Here is a 21,294-nt window from a genome sequence, read left to right on the forward strand (position 1 = left end):
GGTCAAAAAAAACCAACCGCTGGGTCAAAACAACCCAACCGCTGGGTCAAAACAACCCAATAGCTGGGTTTGTCCCTTTTTAACCCAGCGCTGGGTTATATTTAACCCAGCATTTTTTAGAGTGTATGTTATATATACTAAAACATTATGTTGGTAGATTTTAGAATTGAGTAATATAAATAGGTTATATAAAATGTAATAAAGGCAATAAAACATACATGAATTATTTTAGTTATTATTATAATTATTATTATTATTATAGTACAGTAGCTGTTTATTTAATCCAGTTTGGTGTTGGGTTTCTGATGTAGGATTCCGTGACGTTGCTCTCCGTGGGTTCTCCGCTGAGGTGGGATTCAGAGCGGAGCGCAGCGCGCATGCGCAGAAGGGAGAGGTATGGTTGAAAACCCGAAGTCCATCGCGCTCAGCAGAAGAGAAGCAGCACAACTAAATGTGACTTATCTGAGCATCATCATCATCACATCTGCGCCTCCGGGAGACAAAGAAGAGACGAACTCTGAAGGCGCAAACAACGCGATCAGAGCCTCCCGGAGTGATATGATATCGTTATTATTATATCTCTCGACGTGACGACTGTTTGTCTGCTTCTAATGTTTCCAACCCACTGAGAGCAGGGGGATTTATTCCTTCTTTTGTTCTTTGCTTTTTTATTGACTTATTAATAAAAGCAGCCAAAACGAATAAATACGGGTCATTATGGTTTTGTTAACACTGCATAATAGAAGAGGGTTGAATTGCTTGTGCGCGCAGTTCTTGCTGTGGATTTTATGTGCTGTGGACGGTGAGGAGCAGCAATTCAGTGTGGAGGTAAGAGATCCACAGAAGAGACGATGTTGATGGCACTCACATCTCTGAATACACGCATAACTGCGCTGGATTGAGTCATTCTGCATGCAAACTACTAATGCAGTTTGCCGATTCAAGCTTTGCACGTCTCGTCTCTCTATAACACAACAAATGAAAGTTTATCAAATGACAACAATGCTACAGAATGCAGATGAATGGCTTGCATTGTTATTTCTGAGACTTGGTGTATGTTCAATATTATAGATGACGACAAGATCGAAGGTTTATGATTTATACAGCAACTTGTTAATGAAATAAATGTTAAAAATGCTAATGTATCACACAAGATACAAGGGATCACAGTCTAAATTGGTGTTCAAGTTACAGTGCAGTTGCTTAGTAAATAAAAATCAGCCTGCAACTTATGAGGCAAATCGTACACTTTTGTGAATATTATCACTATTGTAATGCATTAGGCTGTATTTACTCAGAACATGTTGCTGTTACTTAAATCTATAGCTAATTAATTCAAAAACGTAGTGAAGTGCTTGTTTAGTTGCACCCACCCATGACTTATTATGTGGCACAATAAGAGTTGCTTCAGAGGAAAGATGACTTTAATCTTCTATAATTCTGGTCCAAAAAGCTTGCATGCTCTCTTTTCCTGCTGTTTTGGACACAAACACACACACACACACACACACACACACACTGAGGTTTGTTCTGTTGGCACAATCTGATTCACCAAAGGGTGGAATAAATCAACTCGACATGACTTGATATCCGGCCAGTAACCAAAGAAGTCAACCTGTCATTACAGCCTAAATATTGTAACGGTAAACATGCTGTTACAGTTCAGCTTTTCGTTTTTTATTAGAAATGCAATGGCATTTCATGCAAAGCAGCAAAGAAAGCTTTTGCCTTTGAAACGTGCCAACATTATAAAAGTCCGAGTTCAGCTTTTCATTTTTTATTAGAAATGCAATGGCATTTCATGCAAAGCAGCAAAGAAAGCTTTTGCCTTTGAAACGTGCCAACATTATAAAAGTCCGCTGTGAATTTACAGTCGGTCAGAATTTATGCTCAAATGAGACAGCTGTTTGTGTTGTTTGGAATAGTGAAGTGTGTTCAGGACAAAGTTTTTCTCCTCAAGCGCTGGACGGTGTTGCAGAGGCAGACCGCCTGTTTATGAGCTTGACAGTTGTGTCAGATGCCCTTTATGTCTTTAAGGAGCCTAAAATCTGCGGCAAAGCAAACAATAGCTTGAGACGCTTTAAATTTTCATCCTGACAACCGTTATTCTTTCTGTTTCTCGGAAGACTGCTATTTTAGACCCTTTGAGATTAGAGGCTTTCTCAGGACAGCAGCAACTCCATGACATTTTACAGTACCGTGTACTTTAAAGTCCCCAGTCACCATGTATTTAAGCATCCCATTGTATAAATGAGTATTTTGAGATAACTCAATGAGAAGCAAAGTGGAATACAGAGTATATGAATCAAATCAACTTGACTGACTTGGATTTCTTCTTAGAAATAAAGGTTCTTTATCGGCATTTGGTTCCATGAAGAACCTTTAACACCCATGGAAACTTTCCATTCCACAAAAGGATACTGGAAAAGGGTTCTTCAGATTATTAAAATGTTCTTCATACTACACTCTTACGTAACCATTTTTATGTTCCTCAAAGAACCTTTTAGTGAACAGTTCTTAAAAGAACCATTTTTTTCTTAGTGAAGATTTAATAATCTAAACAACCTTTTCCACTATAAAGAACATTTTGTAAATTGGATAGGTTCTATGGATGTTAAATGTTCTTTGTGGAACCATAGATGCCAGTAAAGAATGTTTATTTTTAAGTGTACACTCTTAAAAACAAAAGCTTCCAAAAAACGGACTTTCACAGCGATGCTACAGAAGAACCATTTTTGGCTCTCCAAAGAACCTTTCAGGGAACAGTTCTTCAAAGAACCATTTTTTGAGCATTTCAATAATCTGAAGAAACTTTTTCCACCATAAAGAACCAATGCAATGGAAAGTTTCCACGGATGTTAAAGGTTCTTCATGTAGCCATACAGTATGCCAATAAAGAACCTTTATTTTTAAGAGTGAAAGAAAGGTTCTTCTATGGCATTGCTGCAGAAACAAAGGACAGTTCCCTCAAAAATGCAAATTTGATCTTCATTTACTCATTAAAACCAATAGACTACACAAAATTTGTCCATACAATGAAAGCCAATGGTGCAATGTTTTTGAACCTCAACATTCTTCAAAATATCTTATTTTGTGTTCCTTGAAGTCATACAAGTTTGGAACTACATGAGGGCAAGCAAACGAGGGCAGAACTTTGATTTTAGGTGAACTGTCCCTTTGAGAAAGCCTTGTGTGAATCTACATTCAATCTGCCAGGGTAAAAGAGCATCAATGAGACAGACAGAATGCATTTTCCACTTGTCTGATGTTATAAAAGGACACTGATGTAAAACATTGAAGTTTATTGGTGCGGTTTGGCTTATAGGCTCTGCTGGTGTGGCAGTGGCAGAGGGTTATATTGGTAGCTTCCTGTGCACACAAATACATTGGCTTTAAAGGGATAAGACTAGTCTCTGTCTTTCTAAATGACAGATCTGTAGTTTAACCTAAATCTGTCCAGGTTTTGATGGCGATGACATTATGACCGTCTCTGTTGGACTGAGGTCAGGAGCTGATTGGTTACTGGGCGACAGCGTTACCTCAATTTCCTGCCTTCCTTGCAGTTCCACATGATTAACATTGTTTTACCAGACACATTAAACTATTCAAACGTACAGTGTACACACTCTCAGTACAGTAGACAAGGTCTCTCTCTCTTGCTCGCTTTCTGTCTCTGTGTGTGTGTGTTTTGGAGAGAGACATTATTAATAGTGTGTGACAGACAGACAAAAGAGGGATTTAACTAGTGTGCGGCGAAGGCAGTGAGGTGTGTTAAAAAAGAAACCATTGGCAAACTATTTGGTCTTTCAGAAAGCCAAATTATTAAAAGCTGACAATGGACATGTAATCTTTTCTTGGCAGTTCTCGCGCTCTCCATACATATTGCTCTCTGCATTGTGTCATCGTATGCATTTCCAGGCGAGATTGTAGTGCTCTGCGCTTTATGTAGCATGTTGCGTTCACACATGGTCTCTCTGATGTCAGTTTGGCTCTTTACGGCGAGCAGATTTTCACCGTGGAGGGGACGACACATCCGTCTGTTTATCTGTCCTGCGGGAACCGAGTGCACCAGTGCAACCCAAACGCGTGGTTCTGTCTGTGTGCAATGTCTATTTCTAGCTTTCTTTCTCTCCGGACGGTATTTTCTGTCTTTTTTGTCTCACTCGCGCCGTCTCTTGCTGTTTTCCTTGGCGCAATGTTAGTGTGCCGAAAGAGACTGTTGCTCTTCAATCTTTAATGGCACGGGTGATTGCTGATATTGCTCTCTGGAGGTCTTTACAAGGCTTTCAGTTGAAGAATGGCCTCACAGAACCAGCCGAGGAATTATCTCCCGGGGACACAACTGATTTATTTTTTAATTAAAAAGCGAGATTTATTAAATGGAAAAGTTGTATTTATATAAATCGTTTGGATTATGGAGGCGTTATTTCATTCATTGTATAGATTCAAGTCATCATGTCTTGTGAAAACGCATGCAGCAAGCTGTAAAATAGCAACAGAGCTGTCAGTCTACAAAAAACGTCACTGTGAACAGATAAAGCTCTGTCACACCTCTCCAACAAAGGCGTATTCTCTCCAGAATGACATGTTTGAATGATGTTTGTCACTTCGTATAACATGATGTGTGTGTGAATAGGAGTCAGATAGAGTTCAGCCTCTGTCTTTCTGTTGCAGGCTCTTTCATTTTGCTAATGTTATGTTAAAACAAAAGCGAATGTTATTTTTACCGACATGGCTACACTGATTCACCCCCAAAATACACATGAATACACTGGAATTAAGAATTAAAATACAGTAAAATATAATATGAAATAACAGTTTCCAAACTGTCATGTGCTAAATAATATTGTTATATAATATATAAATATAACTAGTGTACGGCAAAATTTTGTGTATATGTAACATTTAAACTATTTCAATTATTAAAAATCTGTAGCATCACATACCTATAAACTACAATATTTACCTACAAACATTTCATTATGCTGCGAAAAACACTGTGCTGAGACTTTAATGAACATTTTTGAGTGATTGATAACGCAAATTAATTACTGAATCAGAGTTGAATTGATTCATAGAAATGGCCAGTTTGAACTGATTCAGACAAATTGAACAAAATCTGATGCTACTTCGAAAAATCTATTTCAAAGATATAGATTTAAAAGCTCTCATACTTAAGAGTCATAACAAAAGGAAGGATCGTCATCTCAAATATGTCATAAACAATATATATATTGCCCAGCCCTAGTTGTATGCCAGTGTTTTGGGGTTGAAAATCACTTTGTGAGACTTCCATGAACACTTTTGAGTGATGATGCAAATGAATCACTGAATCCGAGTTAATAGATTCATATAAATGGATAGTTTGAACTGATTCATGTAGATGAATTGAATAGCAACTCTGATGCTACTTTGGAAAATTGGCACGATTAAAACTGTTCTAAAGTTATCATACCTGACGATCCTTCCTTGGCTCTAATCTCAAATATTTTGTAACTATTCATTATATTGCCCAGGCCTAAATGTACACCAGCATTTTAGGGTTGATCAAATTGATTAATTTAAATGGACCATTTGAACTGATTCATGCAAATGAATTGAAACAAATCTGACTAATATAATACTAATACTAATACTCAAATATTTCAAATATATTCAAAATATCACCCAGCTTTAATTGTATGCCAGTGTTTTGGGTTGAATGGGTCATATTAGGCCTATATTTAACTAATCTGTTCTGAGTACCAGGTGCAAAATCACATTATTCAGAGCCACACTTTGGGTTTTCTCACACTCATACAAGCCACTTGCACATATAATACACACATATTCTCTCACGCTCAGCTCTCAATGCAACACACAGCTTCAAAGAGAAAATGCAATGCACATCCCATCCCATTAGCCCTTCGCTTGAACTTATATGTGTACTAGAGGCAGTGAGGTTGCATCCTGCTGAGCGTAGAGTCCGTGACGGCCCAACTGAATGGGTTCAGTTCTGTCTTTCTTACTGCCCGACACGATTCGATCACAAGAACCCTTTGAATAATGGAGCCATTTGACGAGGTCGGTTTTGTTCCTGAGTACAACATTAAAGTTTCTTTTGGCAGCTCATGAATGAACAGAAGTTCAAATGTTTATTAGAATGCTCCCTTCGTCTTTCCATCTGTGTGTTTATGCTTTTGCAGTGTTTCTGAGCGCCGCTTTCTGTCTTGAGGCATACTGAGGACATGAGCAGATTGTTGACCTTTCATCAGCTCTTATTTCTTAACGGTTGTTGCAATTATGCACAACGTCATCCTATGCGTTTGCATGTTTGTGCAATCTTCAATGCATGCATGCGTTCTTTCCATACATTGTGTCATCGTATGCATTTCCAGGCGAGATTGTAGTGCTCTGCGCTTTATGTAGCATGTTGCGTTCACACATGGTCTCTCTGATGTCAGTTTGGCTCTTTACAGCGAGCAGATTTTCACCGTGGAGGGGACGACACATCCGTCTGTTTATCTGTCCTGCGAGAACCGAGTGCACCAGTGCAACCCAAACGCGTGGTTCTGTCTGTGTGCAATGTCTATTTCTAGCTTTCTTTCTCTCCGGACGGTATTTTCTGTCTTTTTTGTCTCACTCGCGCCGTCTCTTGCTGTTTTCCTTGGCGCAATGTTAGTGTGCCGAAAGAGACTGTTGCTCTTCAATCTTTAATGGCACGGGTGATTGCTGTTGATCAACAGACGCACATGACACTATCGGCTCTCTTGAGATCTTTGGGGTTTTCTATTGATGCCGTAGGGACCTGGAAAAATGTCCTTGCAGCTCAATCCAGTGACGACTTGATGCCAAGCTCACTTCTACATGGCACAGACACTGACTATAATGTAAAAAAATGCAATTTCACCATAACCTGACATTAAAGTCATGAAAATGACTTTTGCTGGTGTAACCTAAGGTTGTCAGGTTGATTCAGTCACATTAAGTCTTATTTTTGACTTGAAATAAATCAAAATCTTTCACAATCGAAGAAAAAAACACAATGTTTACATCTAAATCATGTTTCATTCATCTTCTAAAAAATTTAAACACAAGATGTTTCACACCAAATTGGATTAAAAATGCAAAATGATGCCAGTCACTGAATTAAATATGCAACATAATAAACAACAATTTAGGATACCATAAGATTTGTTGCATACTTCACATATAAAATATTAGGACGTATACAGTACATACTGAGCAATATGCATTATGCTAGTACTCCATTCTGAATGTAGAAACAAGCACAAAGCTCTCTCTGGAGGGAATGAACTGTGAATGAATGAAAATGTTTTGTTTGGAACTGGGTTGAGAGGTTAAAAGCATGCTAGATCCGTTAGAGAACTGTGACATTCTCTGACATTTGGCCAAAACAGTCGGCAGCGGCTGATAGAGGGCATGAGACAGAGGGGGTAGCCATGGAGATCCCATGTGCGATATGATGGTTTGGTATGTGTCTGGATGAATAATTTAGTGCGTGTGAAAACCGATACCAGAGAGCAATAGCCTTTACCCACACACACTTATACTCACTTAAGCACAAGTGACGCAAGAGATCCCATGTGGCTGGTGTCACAGCTCAGCTAAAACAGACAGCAGTTAAGCACCATTGTGTGAAAAGGTCCGTTTTTAATATAAGCTAAGCTATGTGCTTAGAAACACACACATATATTATATACGTATATATAGAGGCAGCAAAACGGTTATGGCAACTCAAATTGCATGCTGGGATGAAGGTTAAATCGCATATTAAAATGCATAAGTCTTGTAAAGCTTTCCAAACTAGCCGTAATGATCAATTCTAATATTCTGGAAAAGTTCTGAGTTCTAGCTTCACTTGGATTTGCTAAAATAGTGACTGTTTTCAAACAGGTTTCCTTGTCTGTCATTGGTCAAACAAAAAGATAGCCCCGCCCCAAATGCACACTATTGTTGAGCAAGTGTTGCTGTTGCTGGGCAGGTCGAGATTCTTAAACAAACAATGTTTTGAAAGCACCACAGATCCAAACGTTTACACTTTTAGCTTTTTAACATAAAAAAAAAAAAAACTTCTTAAGATGCACAAAGGATTTCACAAGATGGAATCTGAAGTTATGCTTGACTAGCCAAACTCAACAGTCACTTATTTATCTGTGATCTATACTCCATCTGCACATGTTGCCATGGTCACATCTTCTCTCTGAGGGTGTTTTATTGCTAATGAAGCGTCCGGACGGCCTTTAGGGTTCAGCTTTGATGTTACTATGAGGCTAATTAGGCCTTGTTTGCCTTATTAGCTAGTGATCCATGAAGCACATCAGCTCTGAAAGTTCACTGGCGTGGTTCAGCAATCAGAGTGCTGCGTCAGGTCTGCCACGGCCTAAATCATATCATGTGTGATGTTGGTTGACCTTTTTGGAGTTCAACAATGGCTATGTTCCAGTGTGGTTATTTTATAACTGTTGTTATTTTATAGTTGTATAACTAAAACTATTACAAATTAAAAGTTTGTGTAAAATATAAAAATTAGAAATTAAAATATTTTATTTTATTAAATATAAATATTAGATTAAAAACTTTAAAACAAAAATTTAAAATATTGATTTGGCAACTAACTGAAATAAGTACTAAAATTACTAAAACAAAATTTTTAATAAAAATTATTTAAAGATAAATATAAATATTAAAAAATAATAAAAATGTCTCAAAAGGACAAAAAAAGACTAAAATTAAAATAAAAAATAATTAAATCCCAATTTAAAGTATTAATAAATGCTATAATAGTATAAATAATACTAAAATAACACTATTGTGTTCAAAACAGAATATTACCATACTATACTAAAAATTGCACAGTATATACTATGTAGTATTTTTTTAAAAACTTTGAAAAAATATTGTTCATTCTGACAAAATTAAACATTTGCAAGCAATGTATAATCACATATATTATTATATTATATTATAGTAGATATTCTGCTATAGTGACCAATATTTTTGAAGCTAAAAGTGTGCAATACTACAAAATAGGAATTTCAGGCATAATTTTCCTGAATAATAGTCATATGACATTAACGGCTCAAGTGATTGGCTCATGAAAAAAGTGCCTATGAGGAAGAAGACAGCAAGCAGCTCACATACTTCCAGAAAATAAACAAAGAAGCAACAGTTAGCTAACAGTTTTCAGCAAATAATAATAATAATAATAATAATAATAAGGAATGAAAGGGTTGGGAGACTAAATGGTTAAATATCTGGGCTTGTATCTTAAAACTTGTAGCCCAAAGTGTCTTTCAGCAAGACACTTGAGTAAAAAAAAAAAGTACAGTAAAGTGCTTTTGACAACAGCATCTGCCAAGTAAATAAATGTCAATCTCACCAAAATACACCTATAGGCCCAAAGCCCTTTGTTCATTTGGCACGCAGTCCACATCCAAGGAGCCAATGTATCTTGTATCCAGGTTGTGGTTTTTAATGGCCTCAATTTGCTTGAAGCTGCACCAAACATGCTAAGTGTTCCCAAACCCAAAAGCACCTCAGAACACTCTCTCTCCCTCTAGAGGTCCCCTGGGGTAATTTCAGTCCTCACAAAACCTCTTCCCTGTCTTAAAGGGGTCATAGGATGCTGCTAAAAAGAACATTATTTTGTGTATTCGGTGTAATGCAATGTGTTTATGCGGTTTAAGGTTAAAAAAACACATTATTTTCCACATACTGTACATTATTGTTTCTCCTCTATGCCCCGCCTTTCTGAAACGCGTCAATTTTTACAAAGCTCATCCTCACGTAGAATAGATACGGCCAAAAGTCATACACCTTCCCACATCACTGAATAATCCATAGCTCAGAGGAGACCTTTTCTGATAATGTTTCTACTTAAATAACATGAATTTATCTGTCTTTGCTGTATTAAATGGGTTTCTGCTCTGATATGATGTGATTGACAGAGAGGTGTTAGAAAACATTGACCTGCTGTTTGGAGCTCAGCTGTCTATCATGAGCAGATAAAAGAAAGCATATATCACAGGAAAGCTGAAAGAATAAGTGAGTTTAGACACAGGGAACGCAAGGATGAACCTAAAGAGCCAAACGCCTTGGATTATCCTTCTCTTTACCTCTTTACAGAGGTTTCTTCTTCCTCGCTAATTATATTTGGAAGTTTAGATGCCAGCTAGTATACTATAAATCTCATATTGAGGCATGAGAGCGGTGCAGTTCATCTTGGGATGCCTGAAAAAGCTGATAGCTCATAAGAAGATAAAATAATTATGATTAATCACATGAATTCCGACCAGTCTACAAAGCATAATGCAAAAGGGATTCTGTCGAAATTTGTAAATAAAATTATATAATAATGTAAATAAAAAATGTAATAAATTAATTAATTATTAAATAAATTAAATTGCATTAAATTAAGCTTTAAACATATTATATTATTATAATAATAATACACAATTTTCTATAATTTTGTCTCTAAAAACAGACTTCAGAAAGAAGAATGCAAAAATAATTCTGACTGTCTAAATCTGAAAAATAAACCAATTAAGCATTAAATATTAAACTTTAAACATGCATGTATTATTAATAATAATAATAACAATAATAATACACAATTTTTCTCTAATCTTGTCTGTGGCCACCACAAGGGTCGAGAACATAATGTCTACCCAAATTAGCTATTTAGCCATTGTTTACAAGTTCAGTGGTTTGTAATTTCTGTTCCACTACTGGAACTAAACAGAATTGCAAAAATAATGATTTCAACAAAGTTTCCAATGGTTTGGACAAACAAATAGTCTCACTACACTGGTTAAGCCAATGTTGTTTTTGCTAAAGCAATCAGGCCTTTCAAACAAACAGATTGCAATTCCATTTGCTCCCATTAGTGGCACAGTATGGGAGTGCTTCACTTTTAAGTTTACTGGTTTAAATAATACAGCATGTCTAAAACCTTGCCAATTCTTAACGCAATAACGCACCATCCCTCCCACAGATTAAGTTGAGGTTCACTGTGTTTGTTTATACTCATGGTTTTTGCCAGGATTTGAGGTCTTTTGCAACCTCTGGGGTTTGGTTGAGGTTTTGAAACAAAGCTTGAAAACAGTTTGTCATTCTTCTTTCTGGAAAAATGTCCCTCAGCACCCTAAACAAATAGAGGAATGTGAAGTGTTGGGCGTAGACACTGGGCAGCAGTAACTGCATTAAACTGTGCAATCAAATAATAGCACATCTGCACAATGCCGCCTACAAAAATGTGACACATTTACTGCTCTGGTTTGGTTTCCTCACTCACTTCAGGTCTGTGCATTATGCAACACCTCATCACATATGTGTCTGTAAACCCAAACCACCATAGATCCCCTTGGATCCCATTCCAACATCAAATTAGGTTACGGTTTATATTCATGAAGTCTGACTTTCAGTGCCAAACACCTGTGCCAGTTAAAAGCATGAATCCTGTGCAGGGGAAAACATCTGAAGATAACAGATCAGTGTTTAGCTAACAGCATGCTGTGAGTGAGTGCAAATACAGGATATTTTAGCACAGCGTTACACTTTCCTGACCAGACGTGCCATCAGCTGGGGTGAAGGTCAACCAGTAGGAATTCTGTGAGGCAATTCTGAATTAAATCGCCTAGTTGGCAGGTCTATATGTGTTATACATATTTTAGCTGACCCTAGATCAGATACTGCTCTTTCATAGCTCAGTAAATCTAATTGAGTTCTTCATTCAAGTATAGACATTATACTAAAATTAATTTATAGAGAGAAAAAAGAGAAACAAATGAGACATTGCTAACATGCAGTAAGATTTAACAACTATAAAATGAATGTGAATAGCAGATTTAATCATTTGGTCTTGGAAAATTTTGATGAGAAATGTTTAAGTTCATATTGAAATCTGACTTTTGATTGCAGACTTTGTATCTTGGCGAATGTGAGCACAGTTTGAGACATTGTTGAGATCTTTTTTGAAACTCTAGACACTTTTTCTTGTTCCGAGTGTTGTTATTGTTAACTAAAACTAAAAATATTAAAAACCGTTTTTGAAACAAAATAAAAAATAAAATAAAAATAACAAAAATTTAAAAATTAAATAAAATAAGAAATAAATAGATGAAAACCTTAAACTTAAAATACTTTTGCTTTGGAAACTAAGCTAAAATAAATCATTTGAAGCTGAAGTACCAAAATTATTAAAACTAAAACCAAAATAAAAATGTATATAGAAGTATAAAAAAGAACAAACGTGACAAAAGACAAACAAACGAACAAAATATACTAAAATGTAAACTAAACCTAAACTGAAAACTTATACAAATATAAAAAATTAAATTAATAAAATAAATATATAGTTCAGTCATGAAACTCTAGATGGCGCATTCTGACGGGGTGTTAACGTAACAAATGATATTCAGAGAGTTAAACGACTTGGCACAAGCTGATTGGTTCATGCTGCATATGCAGCCAATGAGCTTACTGCCTTGCATTTATATGGCTGGCTAGCATTCACTAGAGATTCCTGCAGCGCGCTTTCAGAGTTCCTCTGAAACCCTCCACCTTCCCCAGCTCCACCTGTATAAATCTGCTACGGGGTTATTTTATATGCTATTTGTGCAGCAGCAGTATGTCTTAAATACTCATGGCACCGTATCGCCGTATGCATTGGCAGTAGCAAGTTCCTGTACTTGCTTGCAGCAGCAGCAATAATCTACAACTACAGCAATAACCAACAGCAGCAGCAATTCAGCAGCAGCGTAGCACATCTGTTCCGCCAAGACCAAATACATTAACATTGTCATATTCATCACCATGCTAAAATGTTCCAAGAGTTGTCATGATTGAAATATAGATAAACATAAACATAGATATGAAAGGGATAATGCATGGCTAGCTGTGCATTAAATTATTTTAATGCATGATGTGGAAGCCAAGAACCACCCAACGTGAAGCAGAAGTAAAGAAGTAACTAAAACAATGAAGCTGTTTAGTTACTTCGATTTTACCTCGTTGCTGAGAGAGATAATGTAGCGATCTAGTATCTATACTATCTTATTAATAAAAGTCGCGGGGCAGCACCGACAATAAGTTTCTGTGTGCGTGCAGCGCAATCTGCAATCTCCGACCTCTCTCCCTCTCACTGTGTTTATGTGCGAGTGATGTGGTTATGTGTGTGTGTGTGCGTGTGTACTGGTATATATGGTTTATGAGGACACAAATGTGTATAATGACATGGGTACTACAATGTAAACATGTTTTATGAGGACACTTTCTGTGTCCCCGTAAAACAAAAGGCTTAAAAAACATACAAAACGGTGTTTTATGAAATTCAAAAATTGCCAGTAGTTTAAGGGGTAGGTTTAGGGCGATAGAAAATACAGTTTGTACAGTATAAAAACCATTACGCCTATGGAGAGTCCCCGTAAAGCACAAACGCAAGTGTGTGTGTCTGTGTGTGTGTGTGTGTGTGTGTGTTTGTGTGTGAGGGTGTGCATCAATTGAAGCAGGGCATTAATATAGATCAGTGATTAAACTGACTTGGAACTACCTGTGCATTAAAACAGTTTAATTTAAACTGTTTTAATGCATACCTGCCAGCCAATCAGAATCGAGTATTCAGACCGACCATGGTATAAATATATATAATATATTTATCTAATATATATATATATTAGATGAAAAACTTAGCAGCTAACCTGAAATAAATCATTTGAAACTGAAATACCAAAATTACAAAAAAAATAAAAAATAAAACAGTTTAATTTAAACTGTTTTAATGCATACCTGCCAGCCAATCAGAATCGAGTATTCAGACCGACCATGGTATAAATATATATAATATATTTATCTAATATATATATATATTAGATGAAAAACTTAGCAGCTAACCTGAAATAAATCATTTGAAACTGAAATACCAAAATTACAAAAAAATAAAAAATAATAACAAATGCACATAACAAAATCACTCAAATGTAAACTAAAATGAAAACTTATGCAAATATAAAAATATAATTTATATAATAAATATATTTATAAAAAATAAAATATATTCAAATAAAAGCTATTTCAAAATATGAATAAATACTATATTAGTTTAGAAATACAACTAAAATAACATTGAGGCTCTTCAAAATCTAAAAAAAAAAAAAAAAAAAAAGAACCCCTTTTGGCTTTTTTTTGACAATCTGGCGCTTAAAAAAAAAAAAAAAGAGACACATTTTGGCTTTTTTTTCATATGGGTGATCACATGTACGTGTTCATTCTTCTTCATTCTAACACACCACAACTAATTATCCTTGTGATGCATAACACATAAAACAACATAAGTGAATCAAGTCCTCTGATGTGTGAGTGTGTAACGGAGATATATTCATGGGACCTGTTATATATTAAGCTTTCTGTCATGTACCTCACAAACCAACCTGAAATTGGTCTTTATTTGGGCTTGATTAACACTTAACATTCCTGGTAAATAACACAAAACAGCTGTGTGGTGTTGTTTTGAAGGACATCTATGCCTTAAGCGATCTTCAGCACTTTAAAATAAACGTGCATACTTGTGTATTAAACTCCTTGAGTAGCCTGTGTTCCTGGATCAATTTTCTTGTTGACCTCGGACAACATTTGTTTAAAGCTTATGGTTAAGTTTAGTGCTGTCATTCCCATTGATTGTAGGGTGGGTTAGGATTAGGTTTAACCTTAGGGACATGGTTTGGCCTATGATTGTTTGCTATAGGAAAGTTATTCCAGGACAAATAAACAATGTAGATCCAGGAACATGTCGTACTTGGGTAAATTGTGTTATGCATTTTAGTTTAGTATGTCCTCAAATTAAGTTTGCCAGCTGCAGGACCTTTAAAAAAACAACAATGGTGAATCTCACATAGATATACCTAGCTCATATTTCACCCCAAAACAGAAATTTTATTTAGCATATGAAAATTATACTTTGCATAAATATTATCCTCATTACATTAAAGGAGTGGTCGATCAGCTTTTTTCGAAGGCTTGATTCTGTTTATGGGGTGCAGTGTAACGTGTTCATGCTTCGTTTTTTTATTCATGCTTCGTGTTCATTTTATTTTTAAAAACACATATTTTAACATTATTCTACATTAACTTTATTCGTTATTCTATTCTATTACATCTTATTTTGTAAACATTATGATAAAATTATTTGTAAATGTTCTCTGAATGATATGAAACAATTAGTAACATTTAAAAAAATGTTAGACGAATGTCCAACTAAAATGTTTTAGAAGAAAAACGTTCCATGAATGTTTTTGTGCTAATGTTTTGAGAACATTATTAAAGACCGGCTTACTTTGAATGAACATTCTATTAACGTTACTTTGTTCATAATGTTTAGAGAACCTTACCAGAATGTTAGCCAAAGTTCTAAGAATGTTCCCTTTGGCTGGAATAACACGATCGAAGAAGTTGAAATTTATCATGTAAAATCTTTGATACTTTTCAATCCCAGCATTATTAATTGTACAGAGCAACTAAAATGACCATCAACAGCCAATCGAAATTCAGCAGTTTATAAAGTCAAGATCAAAGAAGCTGAAAATTGACTCCAAACAACTGTATCTACAGGACCTTTTCTTTCAAATGTGTCTGTTTTGGTCATGTGTCCTTGGACCCAAATAATTGCAACTTTCAGATTTTTTCTTTTTTTTCTTGTGGTTTTGGGGAGTTTTTGTGAGACTCACACCCCAATACCTTTTTAAGTTCAAGATGAGCTGAATGTACAGCAGTGATCTGACCTCTGTTTGTGTGAGTTCTGTGTGTTTATGTAGTGGACTTCTCTTTAACGCAGCCAGTGACTTTAGAAAAGGGCACATTAGGACAGGGATGTTCTTATAGCTAGAGAAGAGATCTGAGCACAACTAGAGAGGTGATGATTCACACACACACACACACACACACACTCACTCACAGTGTTATGATGAGTGTTGTAGAGTTGTGATGCATTTGGCTGTTGGCTTAAGGCAGCAGATGGGTCAGCAGAGGATCCGTGTAAGCACTTCCTACTGCTTCTCTCCAGCATTAATGAGAAAACCACTTTTTAATCTGCTAATGGCATGAACTGTAGCAGCGGCTGTGGTTCTACAGAAAACTCTGTCAGGATGAGTTAATTTAGCTATAGAGAATGTCTGGTTGTGTAGATTTTTAAACTGGGCTTATTAGAAGTTTTTCTCCCAATTTCATATGCATTGAAAGATAGAATGAGTTATTTTAACTATGTTAAGAAAAAATTATAATTCAATTATAATAAATTATACATTTATATTATTAAGTGTTTTCTGTGTTCAAATTGAATATAAATTGTTATAAGACTTATATTATAAGACTTATAAGACTTATATATATATATATATATATATTATCTTTTTTGCTAATCATCTTTATCACTGCATATTTCAGTAAGTTGTGTAATAACAATTACTATTTTCATTTGTAAATAAAAATATCTTATTTATATAAAATATAAATATATAAAAAAGTTATTAATGATAAAATATACATTAAAATATCATTTATATTTTTACATTATTTATACATTTTTAACTACACACAAACACGCACATATACAATTGCATATTCGAGTAACAAGAATGACTATTTTAATTTTTTGATATTTAAAAATGAATTACAAATTACAAATCAATTATATATACATGTATATTATATATACATAATAAAAAAAAATATATTTTTTACTTGTGTACAGATATATATATATATATTACCGGTACTTATACATTATTTATATATACGAATGTGAGACATGAATTATAATCATTAATTAAAAACATATAAGAGGTAGTTACATACAGCCTTGCATGTAACTCAGCATAAGAATGAAAATGTATCAATGCATCTACTTATACTTAAATGCTTAAATATATTAAAAACATATATTCCCGCAGAAGTAACGTGTAGTGTTTAAACAAAAGCCTCTCTCTCTCTCTCTCAGGCTTGGCTGCAGAGGTATGGCTACCTCCCTCTCACAGACCCCAGAATGTCCGTCTTGCGGTCAGAACAGACCATGCATTCTGCTATCGCTGCCATGCAGCGTCTCTACGGCCTTAACGTCACCGGTGAACTGGATAAGAACACCATTGAGTGAGTAGCAGTTACACTCTCACACGGTCACTCGCTCCAATATCGACTGATTCTGGGTCAGAAGTTTAACATGATGTTGTTCTTCTCAGAGACTCTTTAACATCACTGACTGTGCACAACAAAATACCCATACGTGCCCTCCTGTTGCAAAGACCAACAAAGAGGGTTGCTAGCATGTTTAGTTCCCAATCATGGGGAGTCTGTACCGGTTCTGTCACTAACAATGCCAAGGTCATGGGTTCAGTTCCAAGGGAATTGAACCCATGACCTAATATAGACCTAATAGACCTTAGTCAGGGTAGTCAGGGTCATTTTTCATTTTTTTGACAGGAATGAAAATTAAGCTGTGAGGGATAGAAGTACAGTGCATTTGTCAATGGATTGTACTGTTGTTTAACAACATACCGATTGTTCAGTTGATGATAAATCTTTCATAAGTCAAAAACTCCATTAAAAACAGTTTTGAATGTCGTGAGCTGTGAAAATTATGTGATCTAGGACCTCTATACAATGTGTGCCATTTTGTAAAATCTATCCCTCGCAGCCATTCAGTATGGCATCTAACCTGACTAAGATTTATATCTTGAATGCAAAGTCACTTTGGGTTAAAAAAATCTGCGAAATGTATGAATTTAAATTTGAACATGCTAGATCAGCATAAACCACCCTTTCAGATTTCATAAGGGTAATGGGTGAGGAATCACCTGATTTTATTTCAGAAATGCCTTTACACTGCTCAAAATCTAAAACACAATATGATAAATGTATATCTATGCATACTGAATATGATGTACAGCAGTGATTTCCAACCCCACTCTTAAAAATAAAGGTTCTTTATTGGCATCTATACTTCCATGAAGAACTTTTAACATCCATGGCATATTTCCATTCCAGAAAGATTCTTTATAGTGGAGAAAAGTGCTTTAGATTTTTTAAATGTTCTTAACAGAAAAAAAGTGTTTCTTTTAAGATCTGTTCGCTGAAAGGTTCTTTGGGGAACCAAAAATGGTTCTTCTATGGCAAAAACAGACTCTTAGAACCCTTGGGTACTCAAGCCTGTCCGATAAGGGCTGCATGCAAAAGGTTGGGAAACACTGACGTACAACATCTGACCGCTAGGATCATGGTGATGTCGTAACTCTTATGTGATCTTTTTCTTTCTTTTTTGCTTCGGCATAGTGATATCACCATAAGGTGAGGCTGATTTTTCTCTTGTGATTTGTTTCTTGCTTTCAAAACCAAACTTGTCTCTGCTTCTCTTTCTCTGTGTGAACTCTGATTGAAGGGGATTGAGAGTGGCCAGTTTTATGAATTCAGTAACCATAGTATCATATTAGTTGATTAATTGGCTGTTATTTGGCCTCTCTAGATATTCGTCTTGGCATCTGCCATTGAAAAACATGGTGGTCCTAGTACTGCTAAATACTCAAGTTAATAACTATACTTCATGAGGTTGACATGATGTAAACTTTATATTTTGGAAACCTCATGGAATTTGTGATGTTTTTCCTGAATGCTAATCAATCTATGAAAATTGTTGTGTTGTGTAGCTCAGACAGGCTGGACTGAATGTCACTAGTGTGGAGTAATGCAATATTAATGAATCTACTTCTTTTTCTCTCTCAGCTGGATGAAGAAGCCACGATGTGGGGTGCCAGACCAGTTCGGCGGTGCCTTGAAATTTAGCGTCCGAAAAAGACGTTACGCTCTCACAGGGCAGAAATGGCAACATAAACATATCACGTACAGGTGAGTTACAAAAACACACTTGAAATGCATTTATTGTTCGTGCATTTCTGTGAGATTTCTGCCAAAAAATGTTTTGTTTTCCGGTAAAAATATGTAAACATCCTCACAACAAGATGGCTTGTTAGAAGCAAAATCGCATAAGATACTAAGACTTGATGTTAAGACTTGACTTTTACTTTTCTTTTAAGCATAAATCTAACATTATTTTGTGAGGTTTATGCTTAAATCAAGAAAAAACTTTTTTGCCAGTGGGGTAAGAAACGCACACTCAATTCAAAATATATTCTCAGAAAACAAGTTTTAATATTTTATGCAATTTTGTTTCTCAAGTATAAATGTGTCTTGTTTTAAAGGGGTCATATGACGTTGCTAAAAAGAACATTATGTTGTGTATAACATGTAATGCAATGTTTTTATGCGGTTTAAGATTCAAAAAACACATTATTTTCCACATAATGTACATTATTGTTTCTCCTCTATGCCCCGCCTTTCTGAAACTTGTCGATTTTTACAAAGCTCATCGTTCTGAAAAGCGAGGTGTAAGCTGATTGGCCAGCTATCCAGTGCGTTGTGATTGGCCGAATACCTCAAGCTTGTGACGGAAATGTTACGCCCCTTACCACACTGTGATGCCGTGTCCCAGCGCGATGAGAGAACACCAATAAAACCCATTACAAATGAGGCATTTGTTGCATCCAGTGGGTACATAATTACTGATTATAATGACTTATACTGTCTTTTTACGCGTTGCATTGCATATCGCGCCGCATAAACATAAAACCCTGTCTGCATTTGCACTGCTACTGATACACTGCTCAAAACTCGCGTTTGAATGGTCAGTGACAAATTCTTTAAATATAAAAAATGTACTTACAGGCTGTGAGTAAGAAGCGCCAGACTGTCCTTGCAAAGTTGGAACTGCCCCACTTTATAGATGTTTGAATATGTTTACTGGAAGACGACACTAATACTGATTAAGAAAATGATTTTTGCAGTGCCAGCAGCAGTGCTGAGATAATTAGGCTGTCAGATTCTTCTCCCTCACCTCACCAAATCCCTTCACTCGTCCTAAATCACTCCGTCCAACATTCTCATCTCTTCCCCTGTCCCAGCTGGCCTCTTTCCCTCTGTCTTTACAAACCTTTACTGGAACGACTTGATTAAAGGATCTAGTTGCTCTAAATTATTCAAGCCAAATTATTATCCAAATTATTTAAACTATTATAGGCTAAATATATATATATATATAGTACTACCATTAAAGTTTTTCATGTTTTAAAAATTATCTTGCTCACCAAGGCTGCATTTATTTGGTTAAAAATCTAGTAAAAACACTAATATTGTGAAATATGATTATCATTTAAAATATCTTATTTCTATTTGAATATTATTCCTGTTATGCAAAGCTGAATTTTCAGTTTCAGTGTCACATGATTCTTCAGAAATCATTCTTATATGCCGATTTGCTGCTCAAGAAACATTTCTGAAAAACTATTTTTGGCATACACAGCATCTTTTTCGACCTACATTGTTACAATATGAGTTATTGTTCTTAATTTCAGTGACAAGTGCTTTGTATTGTTGTGACATGTATTATAGTAACATGATGCTCTATCCTAAATGCAGTATTTCCACAGCTTATGTATGTATGACCTATATTCAAATATAACTACTAATTACATTTGCCTCAAAATAATCTTCCTGACAGTATTGTGTCGGTGGGTTTTTGTGACGGCTGTGTCAGAAAAAGTGCCCCAAAACTCCTACCACTGTAGAACATATGCAGAAGTTTATCCACCTATAGAAACATAGTCCCACTCAGAAGGCTTTAGACAGCTGAACAGCTCAAATAACAAACATTCTTACTGAATAATTAATGTAAGTGCTTTAACAAAAAAATAAAATAAAACTCAAGCTTCACATTTCTGCTTTTAAACTCTCCAGCCCGCTCTTATGAGTGTGTTAATGTACAGTAAAAAGTGTTTTTGCAAGTTGATGGACAAGACAAAATTACAAAAGACCATTGTACCAGCATCTTTTGATATGATATAAGTCAAACAATACGGCCTACTAAGAGAAAGAGAGAGAGAGATTATGATTATGTAATGGAATGGTGGCTTTAGGCAGGAGTGTGTGTGTGTGTGTGTGTGTGTGTGTGTTTACGTGCTTGCGTGTGTGTGTGTGCATGTGTGTGCGCGTGTGTGTGCGCGTGTGTGTGTGTGTGTAGCCAGGCTGAGCAGATGGGTAGGCAGATGTTCCCCTCAGCACTCCCTGCTCTCTGTCTTGATCCAGACTGTACCACCCTTCACCTTTCCCCCAACCCTGGATCATACCATGTGAACTTACACAGACACACACACACACACAGGTTTGTTTTTGTGAAAAGTGGGGACATCCCATAGGCGT

At 35.8% G+C, this 21,294-nt stretch overlaps 1 protein-coding gene across 1 annotated transcript in view; it reads left to right on the top strand.

Moving 5' to 3' along the window:
- Positions 1-393: 393 nt before the first annotated feature.
- Positions 394-21,294, top strand: part of LOC107712777 (matrix metalloproteinase-16-like) — a 73,129-nt gene continuing 52,228 nt past the window's right edge. The window contains exons 1-3 of the mRNA XM_016518114.1: positions 394-828; positions 16,991-17,139; positions 18,766-18,888. Coding sequence (XP_016373600.1) covers positions 718-828; positions 16,991-17,139; positions 18,766-18,888 — 383 coding nt within the window. The 5' untranslated portion in view covers positions 394-717. The remainder of the gene's footprint in view (positions 829-16,990; positions 17,140-18,765; positions 18,889-21,294) is intronic.

The sequence above is a fragment of the Sinocyclocheilus rhinocerous genome, unplaced genomic scaffold (genome assembly GCF_001515625.1).
Source record: "Sinocyclocheilus rhinocerous isolate Xijiao unplaced genomic scaffold, SAMN03320098_v1.1 scaffold1740, whole genome shotgun sequence".
Taxonomy (NCBI): domain Eukaryota; kingdom Metazoa; phylum Chordata; class Actinopteri; order Cypriniformes; family Cyprinidae; genus Sinocyclocheilus; species Sinocyclocheilus rhinocerous.